The sequence below is a fragment of the Miniopterus natalensis genome, chromosome 16, assembly GCF_054644295.1.
Source record: "Miniopterus natalensis isolate mMinNat1 chromosome 16, mMinNat1.hap1, whole genome shotgun sequence".
Lineage (NCBI taxonomy): Eukaryota > Metazoa > Chordata > Mammalia > Chiroptera > Miniopteridae > Miniopterus > Miniopterus natalensis.
In genome coordinates this window covers 10,436,147-10,459,803 of record NC_142096.1, presented here as the reverse complement: position 1 = coordinate 10,459,803, position 23,657 = coordinate 10,436,147, and the positions used below count along the sequence as shown (strand labels likewise).

At 38.9% G+C, this 23,657-nt stretch overlaps 2 protein-coding genes across 5 annotated transcripts in view; one reads left to right on the top strand and one right to left on the bottom strand.

Annotated features, from left to right (window-relative positions):
- Positions 1 to 987: 987 nt before the first annotated feature.
- Positions 988 to 12,713, bottom strand: ENY2 (ENY2 transcription and export complex 2 subunit). 2 transcript variants are annotated; one of them, XM_016224288.2, is made up of 5 exons: positions 12,593 to 12,695; positions 11,104 to 11,180; positions 7,282 to 7,352; positions 5,856 to 5,930; positions 988 to 3,517 (listed from the first exon to the last, which is right to left on the bottom strand). In XM_016224288.2, the coding sequence occupies exons 1-5, from the start codon at positions 12,596 to 12,598 to the stop codon at positions 3,441 to 3,443; spliced, it is 306 nt and encodes a 101-aa protein (XP_016079774.1). In that variant the 5' UTR covers positions 12,599 to 12,695; the 3' UTR covers positions 988 to 3,440. The 2 variants fall into 2 exon arrangements, with proteins under 2 accessions (XP_016079774.1, XP_016079773.1); XM_016224287.2 differs by lacking the exon at positions 988 to 3,517 and having other exon boundaries at positions 5,342 to 5,930; positions 12,593 to 12,713.
- A 257-nt stretch (positions 12,714 to 12,970) lies between these two features.
- Positions 12,971 to 23,657, top strand: part of NUDCD1 (NudC domain containing 1) — a 36,891-nt gene continuing 26,204 nt past the window's right edge. For all 3 annotated transcript variants that reach the window (XM_016224282.2, XM_016224283.2, XM_016224281.2), the window contains exons 1-2: positions 12,971 to 13,173; positions 18,950 to 19,104. In XM_016224282.2, coding sequence (XP_016079768.2) covers positions 13,056 to 13,173; positions 18,950 to 19,104 — 273 coding nt within the window. In that variant the 5' untranslated portion in view covers positions 12,971 to 13,055. The remainder of the gene's footprint in view (positions 13,174 to 18,949; positions 19,105 to 23,657) is intronic.

The following is a 23,657-nucleotide window of genomic DNA, read 5'->3' as shown; positions in this document are numbered from 1 at the left end:
GAAAGATAAACTCCTCTGACATGGACTGTTTATAGCAGAATGTGAGTGAAAATGACTAATTTCAATTCTCCCTGCTAAGTGCTATTCTAGCGGTATTTATTCTGTTCCAATCAAGTAATGTTGGTCATCTTTATTTTTTGTAGTAATTCTCATGGTAACTAATATTATCTACAAATTCCTGAAAAATAAAAGTATTTTCCACATATATGTAATTTATACATCTACATAAATCTAGAAAACACATAGTAAATATGTATTTTTAGAGTTCTTCCTAGGAGTAAAATGAATCTATATTGCTTTTTATGAATATCAGTATTACATTTATGATTATCCTATAAATAGCGTTTATAGTTTTTATTTTAATTCTTACCAGGTCAGCATTAGCAGATCTATAATGTAGATGTGGAAAGTGAAGCAGAAGCAGCAGTCTTACCTGGTAATTCAATGTCATAGGTGAGACTAGAACTCAAATTGTTTGATTGCGCCTGTTAGTCTTCTTGGTGGAATCATCCAATGACTTTGTGTGGTTTCCAATGGTAAATATGTGGGGTTTTATGAAGTCACTGAGTAACATGAGATAGCAATTTACAAGAAGGGTTAAAACACAAACACACACATTGGATCACTTCCAACATCAGCTACTGAACAGCTGTCACAATTCTCTTGAGTTGGATGGAGACTTTTATCAAGTTATGAAAAGTCCCATATCCAATTACCAGTCCCCAGCATCGCCCAGGCCCTAGCTTGGCACTGCTCAACCAAATGATACACATGTAATGCCAAAGCAAAGTGATTACCTAAATAATTTAGTTGGGTCTTCTTTAATCCTATATAAAAGCAGCTTATAGTAACCCGTTAGTATTTTACTCACCCAACATTACTGTTACTGTCATGTAACAGTAATCTCCTACTGAATTTCCAACACTGAGAATGAAAGCGCAAGTTTTAAAGAATATATTCCTGGTTAACATGAATCAATGATGTGAGTCAAGATGTTCACAAAGTTGGTTTATTTGAAAGTTACCAATGGTTCTAGATGCAAACTACAAGGCATTTCGAAGATGTTAAGAAAATCTAGAGATGGTGGGGGAGTTCTCTGCACTATCATTTTAAAGCTATGTGCTTTAGTGTTTTCAATGGCTATATTTTAAATTCAATTATTTTTTGTTCCATCTCAAAATACTTTCATTTCCTTTTCTGTTTTGTTTCAAACTATTAAAATAGTATCTCTATGAGCAATTTTTGGTTTGCTTTTATATACAATACTATGAAATAAGTACCCATTGTTTTTAACATTTCCTCTGTACCATTTCCTTTTTTATAATGGGTAGCAGAATGATGAATATAACTATCATTTAACTTTAGATCATTGTTTTGTAAGAGATGAAATGAAACAAAAAAACTCTGGGGTAGGTTTTGTGATTGTGCATGCACGTGTCCTAGGTTCAACATTTTACATAATTAAGCCCAGTAGGTTCCAAGACTACACTTAAAATATAAATTCATCAGAAAGTAAAATTGAATCTCTGGAATGTGAACCAAAAATTACTGTAAAGCCTTTCCTCAAACACATCCAACTGTATTTTCATATTTTCACCTCGTTTTGTGCTTCTATGATCATTCACTGGTTCATTCATTTATTCTGTCCACTCATTCACAAATAAGTATCATACAGAGGGGAAAAAAAAAGTTCCCTCCCCTACGGGGGATGCATGCAAAAGTTCTAGAATTATTGTGTTGAGAAATTATGCACAGGTACTTCTGATACAAAAATAGTAGGGGAAAATCTAAATCAAACAGAAATGCCGGAATGCTTTAACAGCTCAGGCAGAATTTTGAAGGCCAAGACATAAGTAAAAGTATCTAGCATGATGACTTTCAGATATTCAGGGATAAACAATTAGATACTTTTGGGAACTCTAACTAGAGAAATATCAGATCAAGGCGTAGGTGCTATGGCTGAGTGTGAATTTTACCCTGCAAACCAGGAAGAGCCACTGAGAAGTTTCAAAAAGGGAAATATCTGACCAAGCTTGAATCTTAGTAAGGTCACTTAGGCAAGTGTATGGAAGAGATACTGGAGGATGCATGAAGCAATGAGAACGTAGGGGCCTACTGCACTAATCTGGGCCTGAACTAAGGCAGTTAAAGGGCAAGGAGTAGACAACTGAGAACCTTGCCAGACTCAGTGGTCCTCGATCAGCAGCATAAGCATTGACTGGGTTTGTCAGCAGCCGTAAGCATGGACTTGTGCAACAACTCTTACCTTCTGAATCAGTATTTCAACAGGTTCCTCAGGTAATATGTATGTCTGGGAGGTACTACTCACGTTGATAAGGAATACAGTAGGGGTAGTTACTAGAGGGGGAAAAAGTCACTATCTTAGGTGTGGTCAGTTTGAGGTGTTCATGGAACATCCAAGGAAGCTGATCCATAGCAGATGGATATACGGGTATGGAGGCTGGGTTGAAGTCTGGTTTGGTGATGCAATTTACCATTTATTAACCTGTTAGTATTTGAAGTCATGGTCCAACACGTTTCCTGGGCTTTTCCCAGGAAAAGCATATCATTCGTCAGGCAGAGGGCCCAGGAGCAAGCCCTAAGAAACACCATTGTTTCAAGTCCCATACAGCAAAAGGTACTCCACGAGAAACAGAAGGAACTTCCAGTGGTAGGAATAAACAGTGTGAGGAGTGGGAGGAGAGTTCCAGTGGCAGGACGCTCAACATTCTCAGTTTCCAGCAGAGGTCATGTAAGGACAGACAACAGTCCATTGGATTTGGCAATCTTGATGTCAGAGTAAAGCTATGGGTGGATTATTTCCCATTAAGTTCTTTCTTGACCTTACATGAGGGGATGTAATCTAGTGTTTCTGCTTTCAGAGTTCAGATGAGCAGATATGTGAGAGGAGCTTGGTATGGAGCCAGCTTGCAAACGTTCTCTCTTCCAAAAGGATGGTAAATTCTTTGAGGAATGAGGCAGGCACATCAAGATGCGTAGGACCCAGTCCTAACTCTGAGTTTGTGACAAATAAGACAACTGTAGTACAAGATGGGCCATGTATTACAAAATACTATAGGGATTCAAAAGAGAAATACACCAAATTGAGACAATCAGAAGAGGCTGCTTACTTCTCCTCAGCTGTTAGCATAGAAATATGCACATACTTTATATTACTTGCTGACTTTTTCTCTCAACAATCTGTTGGATTGTTGAAAAGTCCCATTTACTCCAAGATCCAAGGAAACTTCAAACTCATTCATGAGATATTTATTAAAATAACACATTTAGGGAAAAAAATCAATACAATGTATACATCATTACCGAAAACTGTATACCATCATACAAAAAAGGATTTTATTTTGGGAAAGCGATTCCTAATTTATGGCAAGTTTTACTTTCAGAAATAAGACCACAAAACAACACAATCTAATTCAATCTTAAAGGCTGGCATGCTGAGCAAGGAATGTTCTTATTCTTTGTAGAAGCTCCTTCTTTACACTGTCAGGTACCAGGGCTGAAATGTAAAAATAAAAACGTAAGAGTAAGAAGATTCCAATTAATATGTCAACTTGATATCTGATGTTTTATTCAGGATGACCGACCCATACATTTATTTATAATTTATTTATAAATAACCCTCATGAGCTTTAATTAAAAAAAGGTAAACATCTGAAAAATCACTGTAAACAAAGGCAAAAGACAAAAACTGGGAAAGCGCTTTGGCAGAAATGGGCTGATCTCTACAATTTCTTCCGTTTGATAGGAAAAGATGAGCAAGCGAACAGGAAATGCGCACAGGAGATGGAGAACAGGACACACGCAGCTCTTGAACACAAGAGGGGATAAGCCTTACAAGAGGAATGAAAATTAAACCACATTCAGATAACATGTTTTACCAATCAGATTGGCTAAAACCAAAGGTCAGTAATATACTGTGTTGGCAAGACTGAGGGAAAAACTAGCACTCTCCTATTAGCTGGTGGGAGTATAAATCGGCACAACATTTTTGGGAAGGTAATTTGGCAATACTTTATAGAAATAAATGCACATACTCTGACTCAGCAAAGATGCAAAAATCACAACAGTGGTTATATTTCCTGCATTTTCAACTTTTTGAATTTGAACCATGTGACTGTATTATCTGTTTGGAGTATTAAACTGAAAATGAAAAAAAACAAAACCCTGCTCTTTGAAATTTTAATATTAAATGTCAATAAACAAACCTACATTATTGTTGTTCCTTTTCTGGCTACTAGTAAATAAGGGCAATAGAGAATTAACTAATACTTCTAATGTTACTTGCTTGTATCCAGAGAAAATGGAAGGCTTCAGACATAGTTCAATAATTCCATAAAGAATTCTAGAAATAAGTACACAAATCAAATAAGACAGATACTCCTCTCTATAAATTGTCTTGTCTTATCCTGCCTAGAAATAAAGACTACATAATTAATTCAAGTCCACTGGAAATGTGATCAATATGTATATTAAACATACTTTTAGTCAAAATTATGGTGATGGAGAATAGATCAGTTGCCTTGGGGTCAGGGACAGGGTGTGAATGTGAATACAGAGGGATAGCTTGAAGGAGTTTTATGGGAGCGGGGGTTATATGAAATCACACGTGTATAAAATTCACAGAACTGCACAGTAAAAAATGTCAATTTTACTGTATATTTTTAAAAATAAAATGCTTCTACTCCTAACAATAAAGAAGACGAAGAGCATGAAAGAACAGATTTATTTTCACTTCCCTTTTCTTTGTTTACTGCTTCTCTGGCAGGGGAGTTACAAGGAACTGATATGTCCAAGATAACCAGTGTTGAAGGAGGAGCAAAGGATAATTTCTACCCTGTATAACCAGTTCCTAAACAATGTTAATAGATTAAGCATAAATTACTGAAGGAAAATCTAAAACAAAATTAGGGAAAATTACTTTAAAATATAAATTCATGGGGGGAACAATAAATACTATTGGTTTTATTTTTCTTTCCCTGAGATATGTGTAAAGAAAAGGTCAGGTTTTTGTAGCTGTAAATAGGTCAAAAGATATAGTGGAAAGGATCATGGGATTCCCTAGCTCCTTCCCAGCAGGTAGGCAGTTCAGGGAACTAATAGTCTCCAATAATAATTTTCAATCCTATTTTACTTTTTACACTTAAGTTGTTTTTACTATTTTTGTGTGAGAAAACAATAGGTCATCTAATTTACCTAGATCCACTTAAACAAACTTTCTCAAAATAAATGAAAAAAAAAAAAGATAGTTCCACCTAAGATAAAATACAGTGTAGTTTCTGACAATATTACATAGCATTGATGTTAATATATTTTCTTTCTTTGCCGTCTTAAAACAAGAATTAAAGGGAGAAATGAAGGTAGCTGTAGTGTCAATCTTAAATATGAATTACCCTGAACCTGAAGTAGTGGCGCTACCAAATTCTTAATTAGACATTCAAGAAGACAGAGCTTTGTTTATTTTTAATAAGCAAAGAGAGAGCAGAGGAATGACTCAGGGACAGGAGTAAAACTGAATTATTAAAATATTTAAGTCAAGTCAGACCATATCTAATAAAGTTTATAAATCTTAGCTTCACGTAACATTTGCCTCTACAAGATCCCATATTTAAAAAGTATCTCTCTTAACGATCCCATGAACCTATCTGCACCCTGTTTCAGGGCGCAGAAGCACTTTACATCCCTCGTCTCGTCTGTTACTCAAAGCCCAGCTCAGGAGGCAGGTCGGGAACTGTAACTGTTCCCAATAGAAGCACCAAATACCCAAATAATTCTGGAGGGCTGCTTCTCCTTGTAGAAAGAAGAGCTCCGCCAGCATGAGACGCGCCTCCCCTTACCTCTGCCTTTGGGTGTGATTTCAGCCACCAAGTCATCAACGGTGACGTGCTCTAGTCCTTTTTCTTTAATTACCTCTTATGCAAAAGCAAAAAACAAATCATATCATTTAAAATCATTATCTGTAAGAAAGATTTTCATAGAGGAAGGGTTAAGATCATGTTTTTAGAGTGCAGATTGGTCTTTAATAAAAAAAAAGAGGACACTTCTTTAATGAATATCTAATTAACTTTCAAACACATTAAGTATTCACCAGGTAAAATCGTAAAAGCCTGTTCATCGCTCAGCTAAAGAACCTGTAACTTAACAATTATAACACAGAATGAATCTGAACTGTAGGTCAAAGTGAACATTTGTAAAAAGCTAGGAACTTATAAATGCACAGATCTTATTTCAGTGTAATCATACTAGCTCTTAAATGTGTAGAGGGGAAAAGGCTATTAATTACGCCCAACTTAAAATTTCAAAGCCCAAAATGAAAATATCGAACTCCTTTGCTCCTTTCTCTTCTCTAGATTGGGCCAAAAAAAAAAACCAAGGGGGAAAGTAGTTAATGTTTACTGAACTCCTATTATGTGCTGGATGCTTTACATCATTTAATACTGACAATAATGTAACAGGCTGGGCATTCTTCCCACTTCACAGGTGAGGCAACTGAGGCGTAAAGATTAAATAACTCGTCCAAACATGAGTTGAAATACAGCTCCAGTCTTTTGCCAGTGAAGATCTATATGATCTCCAAGTCTATGCTTTTACTAATTTTCTACACTGCCTTCTCAGGGTTAATGTTATACACAGTAGCCATTATCATTACTACTGGTAGAAACCACTATAATAGAATGGAAAATCATTAAAAATAACCAAAATGCTATTATACTAAAAGCTGAGCCAGAAAGGAGTCTCGTCTTAGTGACATGTGTAATCTTATGGTATCATCATCAATATTAAGCAATTTAACAAGCTCCTATTTTACATTTAAAAAAATAAGTATAATTCTCTAAGAGCTTTTAAAATGAATTTTTCAAAATAACATTATTAAAGACAAGAGATACATTTCCTATATGTCCAACAACCATAAAGTGCTCAATTTGTTAAATTAAAACCTATTAGGAATAAGTAATGCTTCACTTTGAAAAGGCACACTGAAAAAGGTGAGATTCCACATTTTGAAGCCAGAGAAAATCTTGCCTCACTTGTTTTAAGAGAAATACAAAAAAATTTCTAAAAATTTAGGAATTAGGCCTAAATAGTATCACAGAGAGGAGGAAATCATTACTATAAGAGTCAATTTTCCATTTGTTTAAAAGTATGTCTGAGCACTTAATATACCTTTAAAATACTAATTTTTCTAGCGAACCCCAAACCAACACAGTTGAGAGCAACAGAAGATAAGCACAGTTTAGCTATCTTCTAAATGAAGCTGATTACCTTTACAGTGTGCCTTCAATTGATCCTTCCAGCCACATTCAATTAATTTAGCTCTCAGCAATTCTTTGAGGCTGTAAAAAAAAAAGTGTTTTCAAATTAAACTACAACAGTTTACAGTGTCTTAGATAGGAATGTTTGAACCAAAGGTTCAATTCTTCAATTAAAAATTCCCTGCCTTCCAGTCACAAAGCTTTAACCATGCCCTAATCCTGGTTCTACCAAGAAATAGTTTAGTTCTTTGATCTTATGCAAGTCATGGCCTCGTTTTCATTATCAGTAAAATAAAATGGAGGGGATGGGGCACAATACATCTCAAGAAATTCTACTCCGGCCTTCTTACATCCTGTCTACTTCCCTCCACCAACAGTAATATTGTGGGGCTGTACAACTTCTGGTGGGTATTAGTTGAGCTTGGGGCAGCTGCATCCCTAAAATCTTCAAACTCCAAAATCCCTTTTTTGACTACAAATTCTTACTCTTCAACTCCCTTAGTTTCCCATTATTTCTCTCTCTAACCTCAAAGACTTCTCCCTACCCTTTTCCATTAACCTTCTAAATTATACATCAACTATGTATTTTATGAATCTAACACTTTCCCCCCCAGATTTTGACAATTCAGTAATTGGCATGCCTATCATAATTTTTAACATTTTTTACTCATTGATTTTGAGAGACAGAGAGAACGATTTGTTGTTCCACTGATTCTATGCATTCATTGGTTGACTCTTGTATGTTCTCAGACCTGGGATCAAACCCACAATCTTGGCTTATTGGATGATGCTCCAACCAACAGAGCTACCTGGCGAGGGCCCTATCATAATTTTGTTGGCAGGTTTTCTTGTTTTTTACTGGTTTAAAAAAAGGTGTATATTGTAACTAACTGCACTATGGATGTAATAAAATATTTTATCAGTACTTTCTGACCCTTCTCCATACCCACTGTAAAAAATCCTCAGTCTCCAACCTAAATCATCTACTTTCTCAGCTTAAACACGTGACATCCCAAACCAAACCGCTTCTCTTTCAATATTCCTATACCTCTACCATGTGACATTTCCATCTCAATATTTAATCAGGTCTTTCAATCTTAATAGGGCCCAAAACCAACTCATGCCCCTCTCCACCTCAACCTGTTCTCCTTGTCACAACGGCAGCTCTATTCTTCCAGTTCCTCAGGCTAGAAACCTTGGCAGAGTCCTTCACTGCAAGTTTGTTAACATGACACATCCAGCCCATGAGCAAACCCCACTGGTTTCAGTTTTAAAATATGTACCTGTAACCCAGATGTATTCCATCCTCTCTGCCATTACACCCTTCTGCAAGCTACCACCTTGTCTTGACTGGATTGTTACCAAAGCCTTTAACTTATTCCCCTGCTTTCCCCCCTCGTACACTTCTATTCTCCTCCCACTGCTCAGAACTCTCCAGTGGCTTCCGAATTTACTTAGAATAAACTTCAAGTCTTACTACGGCCTAAATGACCCACCGTGATCTGCCCCCTCCCCAGCTATGCCCTTTCTCTCTTCTTTCCCTCTCCCAATTTATTCAGTCTCATTAGCTTCCATGTGCTCCTCAAAATGCCAAAAAGCTCCTATCTCGGGACCTTGGCTCTCAGAGTCTCATCTCCCTCACATCGCTCTGATCTCATCAGTGAAGCCTTGTTTTTTTTCTATCCAAAATAACATACTCATTATTCTCTGCTCCGTTTTTCCTCTAGAACTCATCATTACCTGACACATTAGACATTTCTTGTCTGTTTTCTCCCATTAGAATGTAAGCTCCATGAAAGGACAGACTTAATTTAACTAAACTGCATGAATTAAAACAAATAAAAAAGAACAACATAATCCGCTATACTCATTACCGCAATACTATCCTCTCAGTTTCCCAAGGCACCTTTCTAGTTTCCACCTGCTTCCTCGTTTCTGATTTTACTTAAAAAAACAAACAAAAAACCCCCCACAAAAACCTACGTTCTCCTTTCCATTTTACTGCTTTTCATTTTTAACCCAATATAACCTTCTAAACACATTCTTCTGCACTCTATTTCTAACACTTCCAGTCTAACCGCCACACTGCCAGAATAACATTCCTAAAGTGCAAATGTGATCTAGTCATCCACTTAAAAAAAATCTTTTAACGACTCCCACCATCCAAGGATAAAATCAAGCCCAACACCCATTTTCTTGCCCTTTTTTTTTTAACAGGAGGAGGAAAAAAAATAAACCTCTACCATTTCAGTGTAGGAAATCTGGGTAGGGTTCTAGTGATGTGACCTAGGTGAAGGTGATCATAACTGGCCTAATTACCTAAGCAAGTTATGAGGCAATCAAGCTAGGAGGAACTACCAGGAGGAAGGTGGTCTGAGTCAGAGGGATACACATTTCGAATGACTAGTCTCTATGGGTAGAGCCTATCTGAGAAAAAGCCAACAAAGAGGAAAGCAGAGCTGAGAGAGGAAAAGAAAGATATACTGTTGACAATAACTTTTGAGTGCCTGGGCCCAGTGGTGCCTGAAGCAATTTCAAGCCCTAGATTTTTTAGTTAGAAGAGCTTATATATTTCCAATGGTTAAGCCAGTTTCTGAGTTGTTTCTATCATTTTCAACTAAAAAAATTCTGACTTATACAAAATCTACTCCTCCTGTCCACTGTTCTAACCACACAGCTTTTACCCTTTACCCCCTCCTAGCTTTAATTCTACACTTCCCCAGAACATCACCATGTTGCGACAAAGCTCTGTGATTTTGCACACTGTTCCATCTGCCTAAATTGTCTTCTCTACTTTATTGGCTTGGAGAACTGCTAACCCTTCTCCCCCAGCTGAAGTACCTCTTTTGCTATTCTATGAGACCTTAACTGATCACCTTAACCCAAGGGTGGAGTTGAAAGATCCCTCCTGTTCCCTATATATGTTTTTCTCACAATTTATCACCCTGCTTCTGGAAGCCTTTCTTGATTCCTCAGCCTCTCCTTTGTACTTTCAAACTCTTTCTGTTCATTTTTCAAATAATTACTTGGCCAATTAAGAGCTAGGCATGATACTGGGTATAAAATGGTATTTCTGCTGTCAAGTAAATTAGATTATATTGAAGGATACAAACTAGCAAAGTAGGTGGCCACAATACAAGGTTAAATGCTCTTACAGACAAGGTATTTGGGGAGTTAACATACTCAGAAGAGATATTTAAATTAAGACTTGAAAGATGAGCTAGAAGTAAAGATTAGGAGAAAAAAGAGGAATGTTTCAAAAAGTAGGAATAGTATATGCTACTCTGAGGTTAAAGAGCTTGACACTGCCCTGGCTATTGGGGCTGTTGGTTTGAGCATTGTCCCACCCACCCAAAGGGCTCCGGTTCAATCCCGTACGGGTGGGCGGGTGTGGGAGGGGACTGATCCACGTTTCTCCCTCTCCCTCCTCTCTCTCAAATCAATAAAAACATATCCTCAGGTGAGGATCGAAAAAAAAGAGAGAGAAAGCGTGGTAACAACAACTGGTTCTATTACGCTATCTCCCTGTTAAAAACTAGGTAACTTTATATCTCCAATTGTAGTTATTTGGGAATTTTTTTCGCTATTATACCACCTCTGAGAGCCATTTCTTCTTCATCTTCCTACTACAGCCATGTCCCTCTAAGTCTTGAAATACTGAACAAACCTATTTTTTATAGATGTTAGGAACTGAAGCTTTTGACAATCTTTACTTTTCTGTAATTCTTTCCACTGACATCAGTTTTGTTCCTTCATATTTAGATTCTTATATATAATGTAACTATAATTTAAAGGTGTTAAATGTAATTTATTAACACAGTCTATTACTTACCGTTCTCTTTCTCCAGTTTCTATCAACTTTTGGTTAATCGCTGCTCTCATCTGCGCATCTTTGTTCATCTTGCTAACCTGAACATCAACACGTATTTTCAGATAGAGACACTTAAAAAAAGCATTTTCTCCTAAATCCTCCAGGCAAGCATCTCAACACCTTTAACACCCTATCAACTGAAGGGGTGATAAATGTCAACAATGTGTTAACAATGTCATTACTCTTAATATTTACTGCATCCCAAGAAGTCATACTGATAAACTCACTTAACAGTCTCCTTCCCCCATATACCCTTTATTAACATGAGACTTTAAATGGTAATTACTGTAACCCTTACTAAACACTTATGTGCCCCGTCCGGGGCTAACACATTGGTTTTCTCAATCTCATTCAACTCCCAGAACTTATTCTTTTATGTAAGTATCATTAATGTCATTTGTATTTTACAGATGAGGAAACTGAGGCACTGAGAAAGTGGCGAAAGCAGGTTTTGAACTCAGGTGCTTTGACCCCAGAACCCTCCTCGCCAAACACTCTGGGCAGCTCATCGTCACTGACTGCTGATCTTTCCTGCGCCTTAACCGCGGTCAAAATTTTGGGGAAGTCATAATGTAGGCTTAAGTGTCAGTAAATGAGTAAGCACTGTGGGTGAAAATGAAATCTCCAAGACAGGGTTTTAAGTGCTTCACTTTTCACTAGGATTCACCCAGAATCACGACTCGGAAGCCAGCTGAAAGCACATCCGTGTCTGCTCTTCAGGGGAGCTTGCTGGTGAGAGGAGGGGAAAAGGAATCCCCAACTAATCCCTAACTTGGGGAGCTCTCAACTTTCAGTAAAGACAGACAACCGCAACCAAAATGGTGCAGAAAGCAGAGGGCGGTGAGGCTGTAAACCTGCGGGCGAGCTACCCTTATTACTGTCCCTAACTTCGGGCTACTTGCGTCGCCTGCCGTCTGGCCTGTGGGAAAACTCAGGCTGGCAGGGAGCCTTCAGAGCTGAAATTTCTTTTTTTTTTTCCCCACCAGTGCAACAGGGAAAAGGAGGGGGTTGAGAAGGGGCTGGGAAATGTTTGCTTTTGCAGTTGGAGGCTAACATTTTCAAACCAATTCGAAGGTCTAGGCAGGACCGTCCCCAGAATATCGAACTTAATCGCGCCCTGGCCCCCAGAAGACGGGGAGTGTGACCTTGGACAAGTCAATTCTTAAAGACCTCAGTTTTCTCACTGGTAAAACAAGGGCGCTAGGGGATCCCTCCCGGTTCAGTCATTCTTGGGGAAAACAGAACAGGGCGGAGACAGCAGGAGAGGCGGGAGGGGAGGAGCCAGAAAACAAAGCGAGGACTGGCTCCAGGCCAACTCCGGTAGCACGCCCTGTCGGAGAGCCCTACAGGCCCGCGAGCGCGGGTCGGGGAAGCGAACGAAAGACAGCACATCGAAAGGAGCCTGGGCTGGGCCCGGGTCCCGGCCCGGAGGACCACGGGCATAGCTCACCACCATCACCGCGGGCGAGGGCCGTCCCTTCCCAGCGACGAAATGACCCTTGCGCTGACGACCGTTACCTACCACACTCTTCGGCTGCCCGGACTTAGACCCTCAGTAGCTCGGGCGCCTAAGCACACAGAAAGCTAGAACACGCATTTCCGGGGCGGGGCCTCGCCAGCCTGCCTATAATGTGAGAATTTAACCAGCGCGGGCCGCCTCCCGGTCGCTCAGCCTTCTGGGTAAGAGAGTCCACTCTCTTACGGCCGTGCCGGAGGTGCGTCCGCTGTAAACTACATAGCCCAGAATGCAACAGTCAACTTTCTCACGGGCACTACGCTTCCCAGAAGGCATGCCGCCCCGCAGTGTTTTCTGGGATGGGACCCACGCAGCTTTCCAGCCTCCGCGCTACGAGTGAAGCGCGGACCTTTCAACAAGAGCTTTATTAATTCTCACGCTAGGATCCCGGGAGGCGATGGAGGTGGCCGCTAATTGCTCCCTGCGGGTGAAGAGACCGCTGTTGGATCCCCGGTTCGAGGGTTACAAACTCTCGCTCGAGCCGCTGCCCTGTTACCAGCTGGAGCTTGACGCAGGTGGGAAGCGGCGGCGGCCCCTCGCATTCTTTGCCTGGTCCCCTTCGGATGCCGAGGGCCAGACCCTTCCCGCATCTTCTTCCTCTCCGCCTCGGGCAGGCGGGGCGATCGGGGCCTGCCTCACGGCCCGTCCGGCTGGGGTGGACGCGGGGTGGCGGATTCTGGAGAAGGACGCCCGCCCCGGAACCCCGCGGAGCCACCTTCCCGCGGCTCTTCCGTAGCGGGACGCCCGGCCCTGCCCCGGGGCCCCGAGGTGCAGCCCGCGGGCGCCGCGTGGGCTCAGGCCGCCCGCGTCCCGGCTCGGTCCCCGCCGCGGAGGGAGCTCAGAACTTGCTTTTCCCCGGAGCATCCTCCGTGAGCGTGTGTGCGGAGAAGCCACACCTCCCCGGAGGACCCCAGCTCCTGTGTCCTCTGGCTGAGGCCCACCCGCTTCTTAAAAAAGAGAAACTCAGTTTGTGGTTCAGAGCGATGATACCACACTAAGGACTGTGTTGTAGAGAACATCTCTAGAGGCTTTTGAGGAAAAGTTGATTTTCGTACCTATACTTCTCACTACTTGTTTTGTTTATCTGTAGCTGGCCAGATATTCATCCTTTTTAAAACAAACAAAAACAACAAAAAACAAGGTCACGAATGGCATTTTAAGTAATAAGTGTTTAACTTGTAAAAATCAGAAACATCTTTTGGGACCCTGTTTTATGGTACATGCTAATATCAAGATGAGTATGACTTCTGTAACGTAAAGGTGCAATTATCTAGTGAAGAAAAGTAAGCGGACAGTCCTAAAGCAGCGTGGTGAGGCGGTGATTGGGATTTGCACAAAACATAATGGTAGTACTTCAGTATCTTTCCAAACCAGCCTGGGGGACCTGGGAAAGCTTCCTGGAGGAATCAATATCTAAGTTGAGCTTTGGAGGGTAGTTAAGAGTTGACCAGGGTACAATAAAGTGAGCTTGGTTTTTTTCTTTCCCATTCCTTTCCATCCCCTGTCCCACTACATATCAGTAATGGTACCACCATGTTTAGTTAGTTCAGGCATTAAAAAAAACAACCCAATCTCTTTCAACAATAAAGGTAAATACAAAATAAAATTTAAAAATCACCCCAAAACTTAGCTCAAATCAGTAATCTGATATTGTTGCTCACAAGTCTATGGTTCAGGTAGGTGGTTCTAGGCTGGCTTGGGCTCATTTGTGCATTTTTGTTTAGTTATGGATCTGCTAGGTGTCTGCTCATCTTGGCTGGACTTCCTCATATGTTTAGGGGTCCTCTGGCTATATACTGGCTATAAGATTATTTCAGATGGTCCCCACTAGCTCTACACGTGGTCTCTCATTCTTTAGCTGGGTTGTCCAGGCTTATTCCAAGACACAAGTAGCAGTACACAAACACTTTTTCAAGCTACTGCTTGGAATAAGTTTGCTGTTATCCCATTGGCCTAAGCAAATCATATAATCACACCTAGAGTAATTATAGCAACCTCATACCAAATGGCATAGGTCCAGGGAGGCATAAAAAATTGGGACTGCCCGGCTGGGTGTGGCTCAGTGGTTGAGCATTGACCTAAGATCCAGGAGACCGTAGTTCCATTCCTGGTCAGGGCACATGCCCGGGGTTGCGGGCTCGATCCCCAGTCAGGGGTGTGCTGGAGGCAGCCGATCAATGACTCTCATCATTGATGTTTCAACTCTCTCCCTCTCCCTTCCTCTCTCTGAAATCAATAAAGATATATTTTTAAAAAATGAAATAAAAATAAAAAATGTGGTTATCTCAGGTCAATTAAAAAAAAATTGGGACTAATAGTCTTAGTGCAGGTCTATATAGCTGCTTATGCTGAAGTCCTGGAGTTATTTCTTCTTTAAACCCCTCTATTCAGTCTGTCAACAAATCCAGTCGACTCAAGATTTTGGCTTCTTCATGCCTCTACCCTTGTCCAAATCACAGTTATCTCTTACCTGAACGATAGTAGTGTCCTGATTACCCTTCCTGTCTTCACTTTGGGGCTGCTTCATTCCATTCTCTGTAAAGCAGTACAATTATAGTTTTTAATTCTGTATTTATTTGATATATTTCTGCAACTAGACTGTGAGCTCTGTGAAGACACTGATGTGTTTCTCCTTTACTCACTACTCTGTCGTTGCTCTGAGCATAGTAGGTGCTCCATAAATTGACTGAATGAAGGAGAGGAGGAAAAACTCTCCTGGGAAAGTGAGACCAGGACTTAGAAAGATAGCTGAGGGCATTGTTTGTCTTTTGGACTTCATCTGGTCTAGTTTCATGCCTTTAATTTCACTAATTTTTTTTTTTTTAGTGTCTAATCTGTCATTAATGCCACCCAGTGTATTTTCATCTTAGGCATTGTAGTTTTCATCTCTAGAAGTTTGATTTAAATAACTTATGTATCTTTCATGTAAAAATGTCTGTGTCATTTTGATCATATGGAACTGGCTTTAATAATTTTTAATGTTCTCTTCTAATTATAACTTCTGTGTCAGTTATGTCATGAACTTCTGTCGATTGTTTATTCTTTTTATTATGAGTTGTTTCCTTTCCTCTTTGCATGCCTGGTAATACTTGACCGGGTGCCAGAAATTGTGAATTTTAACTTGTTGGCTGCAGAATATATTTATATTTGTGTAAAGCTACTTGAACTTTGTTCTGGGATACAGTTGAGTTACTTGGAAACAGATTAATTGGGTGTTGCTTTTATGATTCATTAGACTGGTTTGGAGCAGTGCTCAGTCTTGGGCTAATTATGTGAGAGAAGACTTTTCTGTGTACTCCATCCATTGTGCCATGAATTCTGAGTTTTCTCCATTCCACCTGGTGGGAACAGTCACAGCTCACAGCCTTGTGTTGAGTGCCGAAAATCAGTCTCTAATCCTTTCAGATGGTTCTTCCCTGGCCTGGGGTAGTTTCCTCAGACATGTGCCATTATTTGAGAGAGACTCTCTGGATATTTCTCTCTCTGTTTGGCTCTTTTCTCTGGTACTTTGTCCAATGAATTATATAGCTACCTTGGTCATCTCCCCAGACTTTCACTCAGTTTCCACAACAAGAGGGGGTCTCTCAGGTGCTACCTTACTTTTCCCTCTTCGTGCCATGGTCTGGAAACTGATTCAAGGCAGTAGTAAGCTGGGACAGTTGGTAGGGCGCACCTCCTTTGTTTTTGATTTCTTAGGGATAACTATCCTTTGTTGCCTGATGTCTAGTGTCTTGAAAACTATTTCATGTAATTTTGTCTGGTTGATTTAATTTTATCTTATTGGCTCTTTCTGATGGAAAGATAGATTTGGTCACTTATTACTTCATCTTGGCTACAAGAAAAAATTGTTCGATATTTACCTTTAAGTGAAAAAATGGTTTCTGTAGAATAGAGTACAAACAAAATTGAAATGGATTAATAAGGATAATGAAAAATGGGAGTGCAGGCTCTTTTTAGAGAAGTTTGAGTACAGATCGGAAAGAGCTCTCCTTTGAGTGCAGGACAGAGAGGAGGAAAACTTTTTCATTTGTTTGAGGGAAGTTTTCAACATATTTAAGTGGAGGAGAAGGGACTGAGAGAGGAGATAACTGCCAGCTGAAGGGCCTAAAACAGGGAGGAGAGAATGAAACTGCAAGCCACTTTGTGAGAATTTATCTTGGAAGGGAGAAGAGAAACAGGGAAATCATCACTTCTTATGTGCCAGGTAGCAAACACTTTGTATGTGTTTTAAGGTTAAGTTTGTCAAGAATATTATAGGACAAATACTACTAACCTTTATTACAGGTGAGACAGGGTAGAAAGGTTAGATAACTTCACCGGGTTGCTTGTCAGTGGGAAAGCTATACCCAGAGCTCACGCTGTTTTGATTGATTGATTGATTCCCGTATGTGCCCTGACCGGGGATCCAACCCGAAACCCTGGCTCATTGGGATGCTGCTCCAGCCAGCTGAGTTCCCCTGCCAGGGCTGTGTCTAATGTTTTTTGTGGTCTCTCTTGGCTGTATCTTTGGGCAGGGACAATAAATGGTGGCGAAGATTATGTCTGTAGTTGGAGTAAAGGAAGAGAAGAGCCATGTGCCCATTGTATTTATGTTCTCTTTACTGTAAAGTTCGTATCTGCTTTCCTGGAGGGACATATGAGGAAGGCAGGCAGGCGAACATGTTAATGTGCAGAAGCGCTGTATAACATAGTTCAGCGAGAGCAACGCTCCTATTGCTAGCCCCACCTTATTCCATAAATCTTGCCTCAGAACTTGTAATACAGACGCGCTCTACTTTTTCCATCTTTATATACAAATAAATTCAGTAACTAGGCAAAAAGAAGACTCATTGGGTACGATTAGAAGATAAATGGTCTAAGAAGTGACCTTTGTTAGTGTTTTAATATTCTTTGCCTCTGCCCTCCATTAAAAAAAAAAATACTGTGCTTATATAAGTATCAGATGGAATCATATTTAGCTGGTGTCAGAGTTGAATATTGGCAGTTTCATGTGGCTTAACATAATGGTATATTACAGACAAGAAGCAGTAATTGGACCCATTGTTAGCACCATTAACAGGGCTCATGTCTGTTTTATTACCAGTGTCTGCCCAATGCACAGTATCTGGCACATAGTAGTCATTCAATAAATGATTTGTGAGTGAAAAACTAGGTTTTTGAGGTTACATGTATGTTTTGTAAGGAACTTCGGTAAAGATTAGGGAAGATTACCTTTGTGTTAGGCCCAAAGTTCTTTTTAAAAGACTGGGAGGATTTTCCCCCAAAGCTCTTTTATTCCCTATGCAAGATAACGTTAAATAATAAGATATTCACTCTGCTGGCCTCTGAGCCCCCTGTCAAACAAAGATCTTCCTCTTCCTCAACCATTTCAGAGATCCCAACAGCCACCTGAGACTCCCTCCCTCTGCTCCTTCTCTTAGGAGGCTCTAAAATTGCTCTGCCGGCCTCATGTTCTCATGCTTTTCTCCTTTCAGCTGCTCTGCCTCCCCTGTATGCTCAGCATGATTAACATGGTATTTTTCTTTCCCATGTGGGGCCAGAGGCAGCCTTTTTCTCTGCATTAACAGGATAGTTCTGAAGAAAATGTTTTTGTCATCACATTGTCTAATATTACTGTTTGGGCCATTGTGGTACCATGCACATTTCCTGCAGTATCGAGTTTCATCCACACAGTGGTGCTGGAAAACCAAGAATTGATATTTGTTCCCCTCCTAATCAGTGGAATATTTATTTCTAACTGTTCCTTATAAAGGAAACACTTCCTTGAGTAACAGTTTTCTCAGCCTCTGTCAAATCTATCATAAAGTTACAGTGATGTAATGAGGTAATAAAAACACTCTATTTCTTAATGTGTGGTAAAAATCATTGAGATATAATAGAGGTAAAAGCATTTTAAAAAGTATAAAAACACTTTATGAACTGGATTTAATATTTGCCCAGGAGATAGGAAATCCTTCAGTTTTAGAATTTCTCTGTTCTTATTCATAATTACCAGGAAGAGGTGCATAAAAGAAAGGGATATGGCATGAGAAACCCTATCTCCTGCCTTTGGCCACCATATTCTAAGTTCTGTAAGGGCAGGACCATTTCAGTTCTACTCACGGTTGGTCCTCTGCACACAGTTTCTAGTAGGTGCCCAGAAATTGTTTTTGAGTGAATAGCACCAAGAGTTGCCCTGACAGCCTCTGTGATTAGCCTTCAGTGATTTCTTTGCCACGTAGGCATTGTGGAGAAAGGAACAATCTGAGGCAAAACTTTTGATGTCTATGTTTATTTTTTTTTATATTTCAGCTGTGGCAGAAGTAAAACTTCGAGATGATCAATACACACTGGAACACATGCATGCTTTTGGAATGTATAATTACCTACACTGTGACTCATGGTATCAAGATAGTGTCTACTACATTGATAACCTTGGAAGAATTATGAATTTAACAGTGGTGTTGGTAAGGAAAAAATACATAATTAGGATTTTCTAATAAACGTGATCCTTAATTTTCACTTTGAATCCTATATCCAGGGAATTGATGTACAATATCTTTAATATAAGGAATCTTGTCATCTATAAGGCTCCATTTCTGTTTAATTCAATTTTAATTTTTCCTTTGTTCTATTCCTCCTACACATGTTCATTCCCCTCCACTCCTACCAATGGCAGCTACTCTAATGAGTTTATCAATGTTGATGTAACTGTTCATTTCTCCTTTTATGTGAGGTGTGTTATCCCCAACTATGGTAGGGGATCTATTTTTTCTTTTAGCTAATTTTTGCTTTATGTTTTTTAACAATGTTAATTGGCTGCAAACATTTAGGATTGTTTTGCCTGCCTGCTATGGATTGGTCTTTCTAGGATTATGAAATGTCCTTTATTTCTAGGCTCTGGGAATAATTTTGTCTCAAAGTCTTCTTATATTAATATAGTCATGCTGGCTTTTTTAATAAGTATTTATCTTTTTTATCCTTTTAACTTCAGCTTATCATTGTTCTTATTTTTAAAGTGTATCTCTTGTGAAGAACATTTAGTAGGGTCTTGTTTTTTATCCAATATGAGAATCTCTGTCTTTTAATTGGAGGGCTTAGTACTGCATTTATAATTAATGTAATTACTGATACAGTTGGGTTTATATTACCATCTTTTCAGTTTGTTTCATCTGTTCTTTGTTCCTTTGTGTCTCTCTTTCCACCTTTGAGCTATTTTTGTCATGTATTTTGTTTTGTTATAAATTGATAACATGTAGCAGTGGAAGTAGGGATAAGATGCAGAAGTAGTGTGGAGAAGGAAACAGTTTAGTAGTATGCTTGGCTGGAAGAGGGGTGGGAGTAGGGTCATAGTTCAGGGCCAAAAGCTTTGTTTTATCAGTTCACCCATTAATAATCACAATTGGGGATGCTAGTTCCAACTTAAATCACAAGATTTAAGACTAGAAATCTGGAATGAAAGTCTAATGATTGCATTTGAAATATTATCGATAAGCAGTGTGGACTGGTTAGTATATTTTTCCTTTTCTATTGGAAAGTTTCCACAGTAAATCAAATACAGCTGACAACCTCGAGACTACTGAATAATAATGGGGATTGCAAGTATTCCTGCTTAGCTCTTGCTTTTAATTGTAGTGGATTTCAAATTTACTTTGGAAAATACTTTCTGTTGGTTTTGTAAAAAGCGTTTGTTGTTTTAAGGTTGTTTTCTTCATTTTCTGTTTCTATTTAATATTTTTTTATTAAGAATAGCTGCTGAATTTTATTTTTATTTATTTATGTTTAAGATATGTTTTGATTTTTAGACAGAGAGGAAATGGAGAGGGGTAGAGAGCTAGAAGCACAGACGAGAGAAACATCGATAGGCTGCCTCCTGCACGCCCCCTACTGGGGATTGCTCCTGCAACCAACCCGGGCATGTGCCCTGACTGGGAATTGAACGGCGACCTCTTGGTTCATGGGTGGACGCTCAACCACTGAGCCACACCGGCCAGGCCACATTGGCTTTTTTTATAGCAGAAAACAGTTCTAGTACTCATTTTGTGGGGTTTTTTTTGTTGTTAAAGTCACACATGCTCAAATCCCAGAGAGGCTCTTTTCCTGTAGCTGGTGTACAAAGGACCACCCTTGTTAAGTCTAGGGCCTAGGCAAAACATCATTGTGGTCAAAGTGAAGGCTGTTGGACCCCAGAAAGTAAATTCACACATTGTTTGGACTTTAGAGTTTGTCAGGAGCCAGCAGGTGGCGGTAGTTCAACACATGGATTTATGGAGGCATTATACTTTTAAGTCAGTTTAATTTGTGGGTTTACAATTTTAGAGAAATGTCAATTGGGAGGAAGTATGCTTAGAAAGTAGAAGATGCCTTAGGAAAGCAAAAGAAGTGTGTTTAAAATTTAGTTATTTCATTTTATTATGGTATTATGGCTTATTTTAAAGTATTGTATTAATTTTCTTAATATTTAGGAAATTATTTCTGTCATAATTTTGTTTTCCATTTACCTGAAAAACTAGTTTCTGCTACTAAGAAGAGCATCATCTTGTGGTGCATCTTTAAATTGCACTTAAATATTCAGGGAGAGGTACTAGATTCCATTTGTAAGCATGCATTTGTGAGGCTGCGCCAGGTGACAGGTTGCAACTACATGTCAAATGTGTACCAGTATGTTCCTCTCTAGACCTGAATCTCAGCTTATTTTCTGTGCCCGAGTTTATTAATATGGAGCCATTCATTTTCCTAGTTAAAAAAATAAAAGGAGGAGTAAGTTCTTGGAACTGTCTGCTTATATTATGTAGAGACATCACTCTGCCGAACAGCAATTAATTAAAAATATCTTTTCATAAAGCTTTAGCAAAAAAAATAAAAATAAGATTTTTTTCAAATAAAGTTAAAAATTATTAGTGATAAAAGCCTTTCTCCAGAAAAAGATCACTTCCTTTTAAAAGGGCAGAATTTTAAATGTCAGTGTCTAATAATACTAGTAAATGGTATTCTTATTTAATTTTGCTTGACCATTTTTTTTTAAACTTGAGTAACCCTTTCTATAAATGTTAGAAAAATGTTCTGTTCAAAGCTTTTCTCCTTGTAGATGAAATTAAGAGTCCCCTAAACTCCTATTTAGAGATTTTTTTAAATAAACATATAGGGTTTATACAGCATTAATATTTATTTACTATTTATTTATAGGGTCATTTATATACAATGTGTTGACCTTGTAATTTTTATTATGATTTATTGACTCAAATCTAATAAAAATACTGTATAAAATATTAGCGTGAAGAAAAACTGAATATAGTAGTTGTATTCATAGTGGGGTTTTTTGGAAGGGGAGTATTCTAGAAATTGCAGTGAGCTCTGAGGCATCATTTGTTAAGAAGAACTTGGGAAGTAGTTTATTTTAAGAAAATGGAACGCAGGAAAGACCATCAGCCTTTGGAGTGGAGTGGATCAGGATTTGAATCTTGGCCCTGCCATTTTCTAGGAGTGGAGACCAAGGCATATTATTTAATCTTTTGAAAAAGAGCTCCTTATCTTTTTATAATGGGGGTAATAATTTCAGCTTCATCAGGTTGGCTAACAAATAAGATGGTAAAAAGTCAAAGCACTTATTTAATACAATGCTTTTACATTATAGTCATTCTATGTTTTATTTGTCAATGACATTTTAATTCTTTTGCAATTCAGCTGTGAAATGTTTTCTCAGAATGATTTTCAGCAGCCTTGAACATATAGTACATTAACATTTTTTTTGTCTAGAGGAAGAAAATGATGAGGTGGGACCAGGACATTATAAATGACAATTACAAAAGGTGTTATTATGAGAACACTTTTTAAAACTGTCAATGGAGGTTATTAAAAAATAATTTAATGCTGTAATTTAAGATTTACAGAAGGAAATATTTTATTTCATACAGTCCATTTTAAAAATCAAAATGTACCCTTTGAGAAATAGGTTTCAAAAATGAGGAATATTCAGATTGCTTTCACTTAAACTATCATTTAAATAAGAGAGATGCTGTGTTTTCTCTTGTATTTTAATGTAATTTGGCTTCATGTTTACACCCTTGACTCTCTTTTTGTTGTTGTTGTTAATCCTCACTCGAGGATATTTTTTTCATTCATTTTTTAGAGAGTGAAAGAGAGGGGGAGAGACAGAGAGAGAGAAACGTTTATGTGAGAAACACACATGGCTTGGTTGCCTCCTGCACTCGGGGCCGAGATGGAGCCTGCAACCAAGGTATGTGCACTTGACAGGGAATCGAACCTGAGACCCTTCACTCTGCAGGCCGACGCTCTAACCACTGAGCGAAACCAGCGAGGGCCATTCTTGACTCTCTTAAATCTTTCTGTTGAATATTGCACTAATTTATCTGTTAGACTTCTAGCAACCTCATTCATGTGTGACCTTGTATTTAAAATAAAATGGTTTAAAATCTTAAGTAATTAAGTATGAAATGAAGACTAGTGAGCTAATGAGTTTAGCCCTCCTTCTTCCTAGAAAGGGCTCACTCGGTTGGATGCATGAAAGGCGTGTGTGGAGATGACTAGAAAGCTTAACTTTGAAACAGCTGTTTCAAAGAAGTCCCATTTTATTTTATTAATATCTTTAAATTATGTATATAACACTTAAATTGCTCCATGGAAATAAATAGTAAAGCAGTTATTTGAAACAAAAAAGGAAACTTTCCCCTTACCCCCATTTTCCCGTACCACCAGTCTCAATCCAACCTTATTTTTCTTTCTAATGGTAAACACTATTAAGAGACTGGCACATGTCTATATCTTACTCAGTGCTGTCAATCGAAACATTTGTTTATTTCAGCATATTTGCATTTGTACTGCACATATTCTTCATCTCTTTTTTTCAGTTATTGTCTTGCAGATCTTTTTATGTCAGTATATAAATCCACTTTGGTATACTTAACACTTACTTGGATTTATTACTTTTTGCCTCAGAGGAGACTGCACACCCAGGGGAACCACAGTCTGAGTTAGACAATGTTAGAAAGGGCTTATTAAA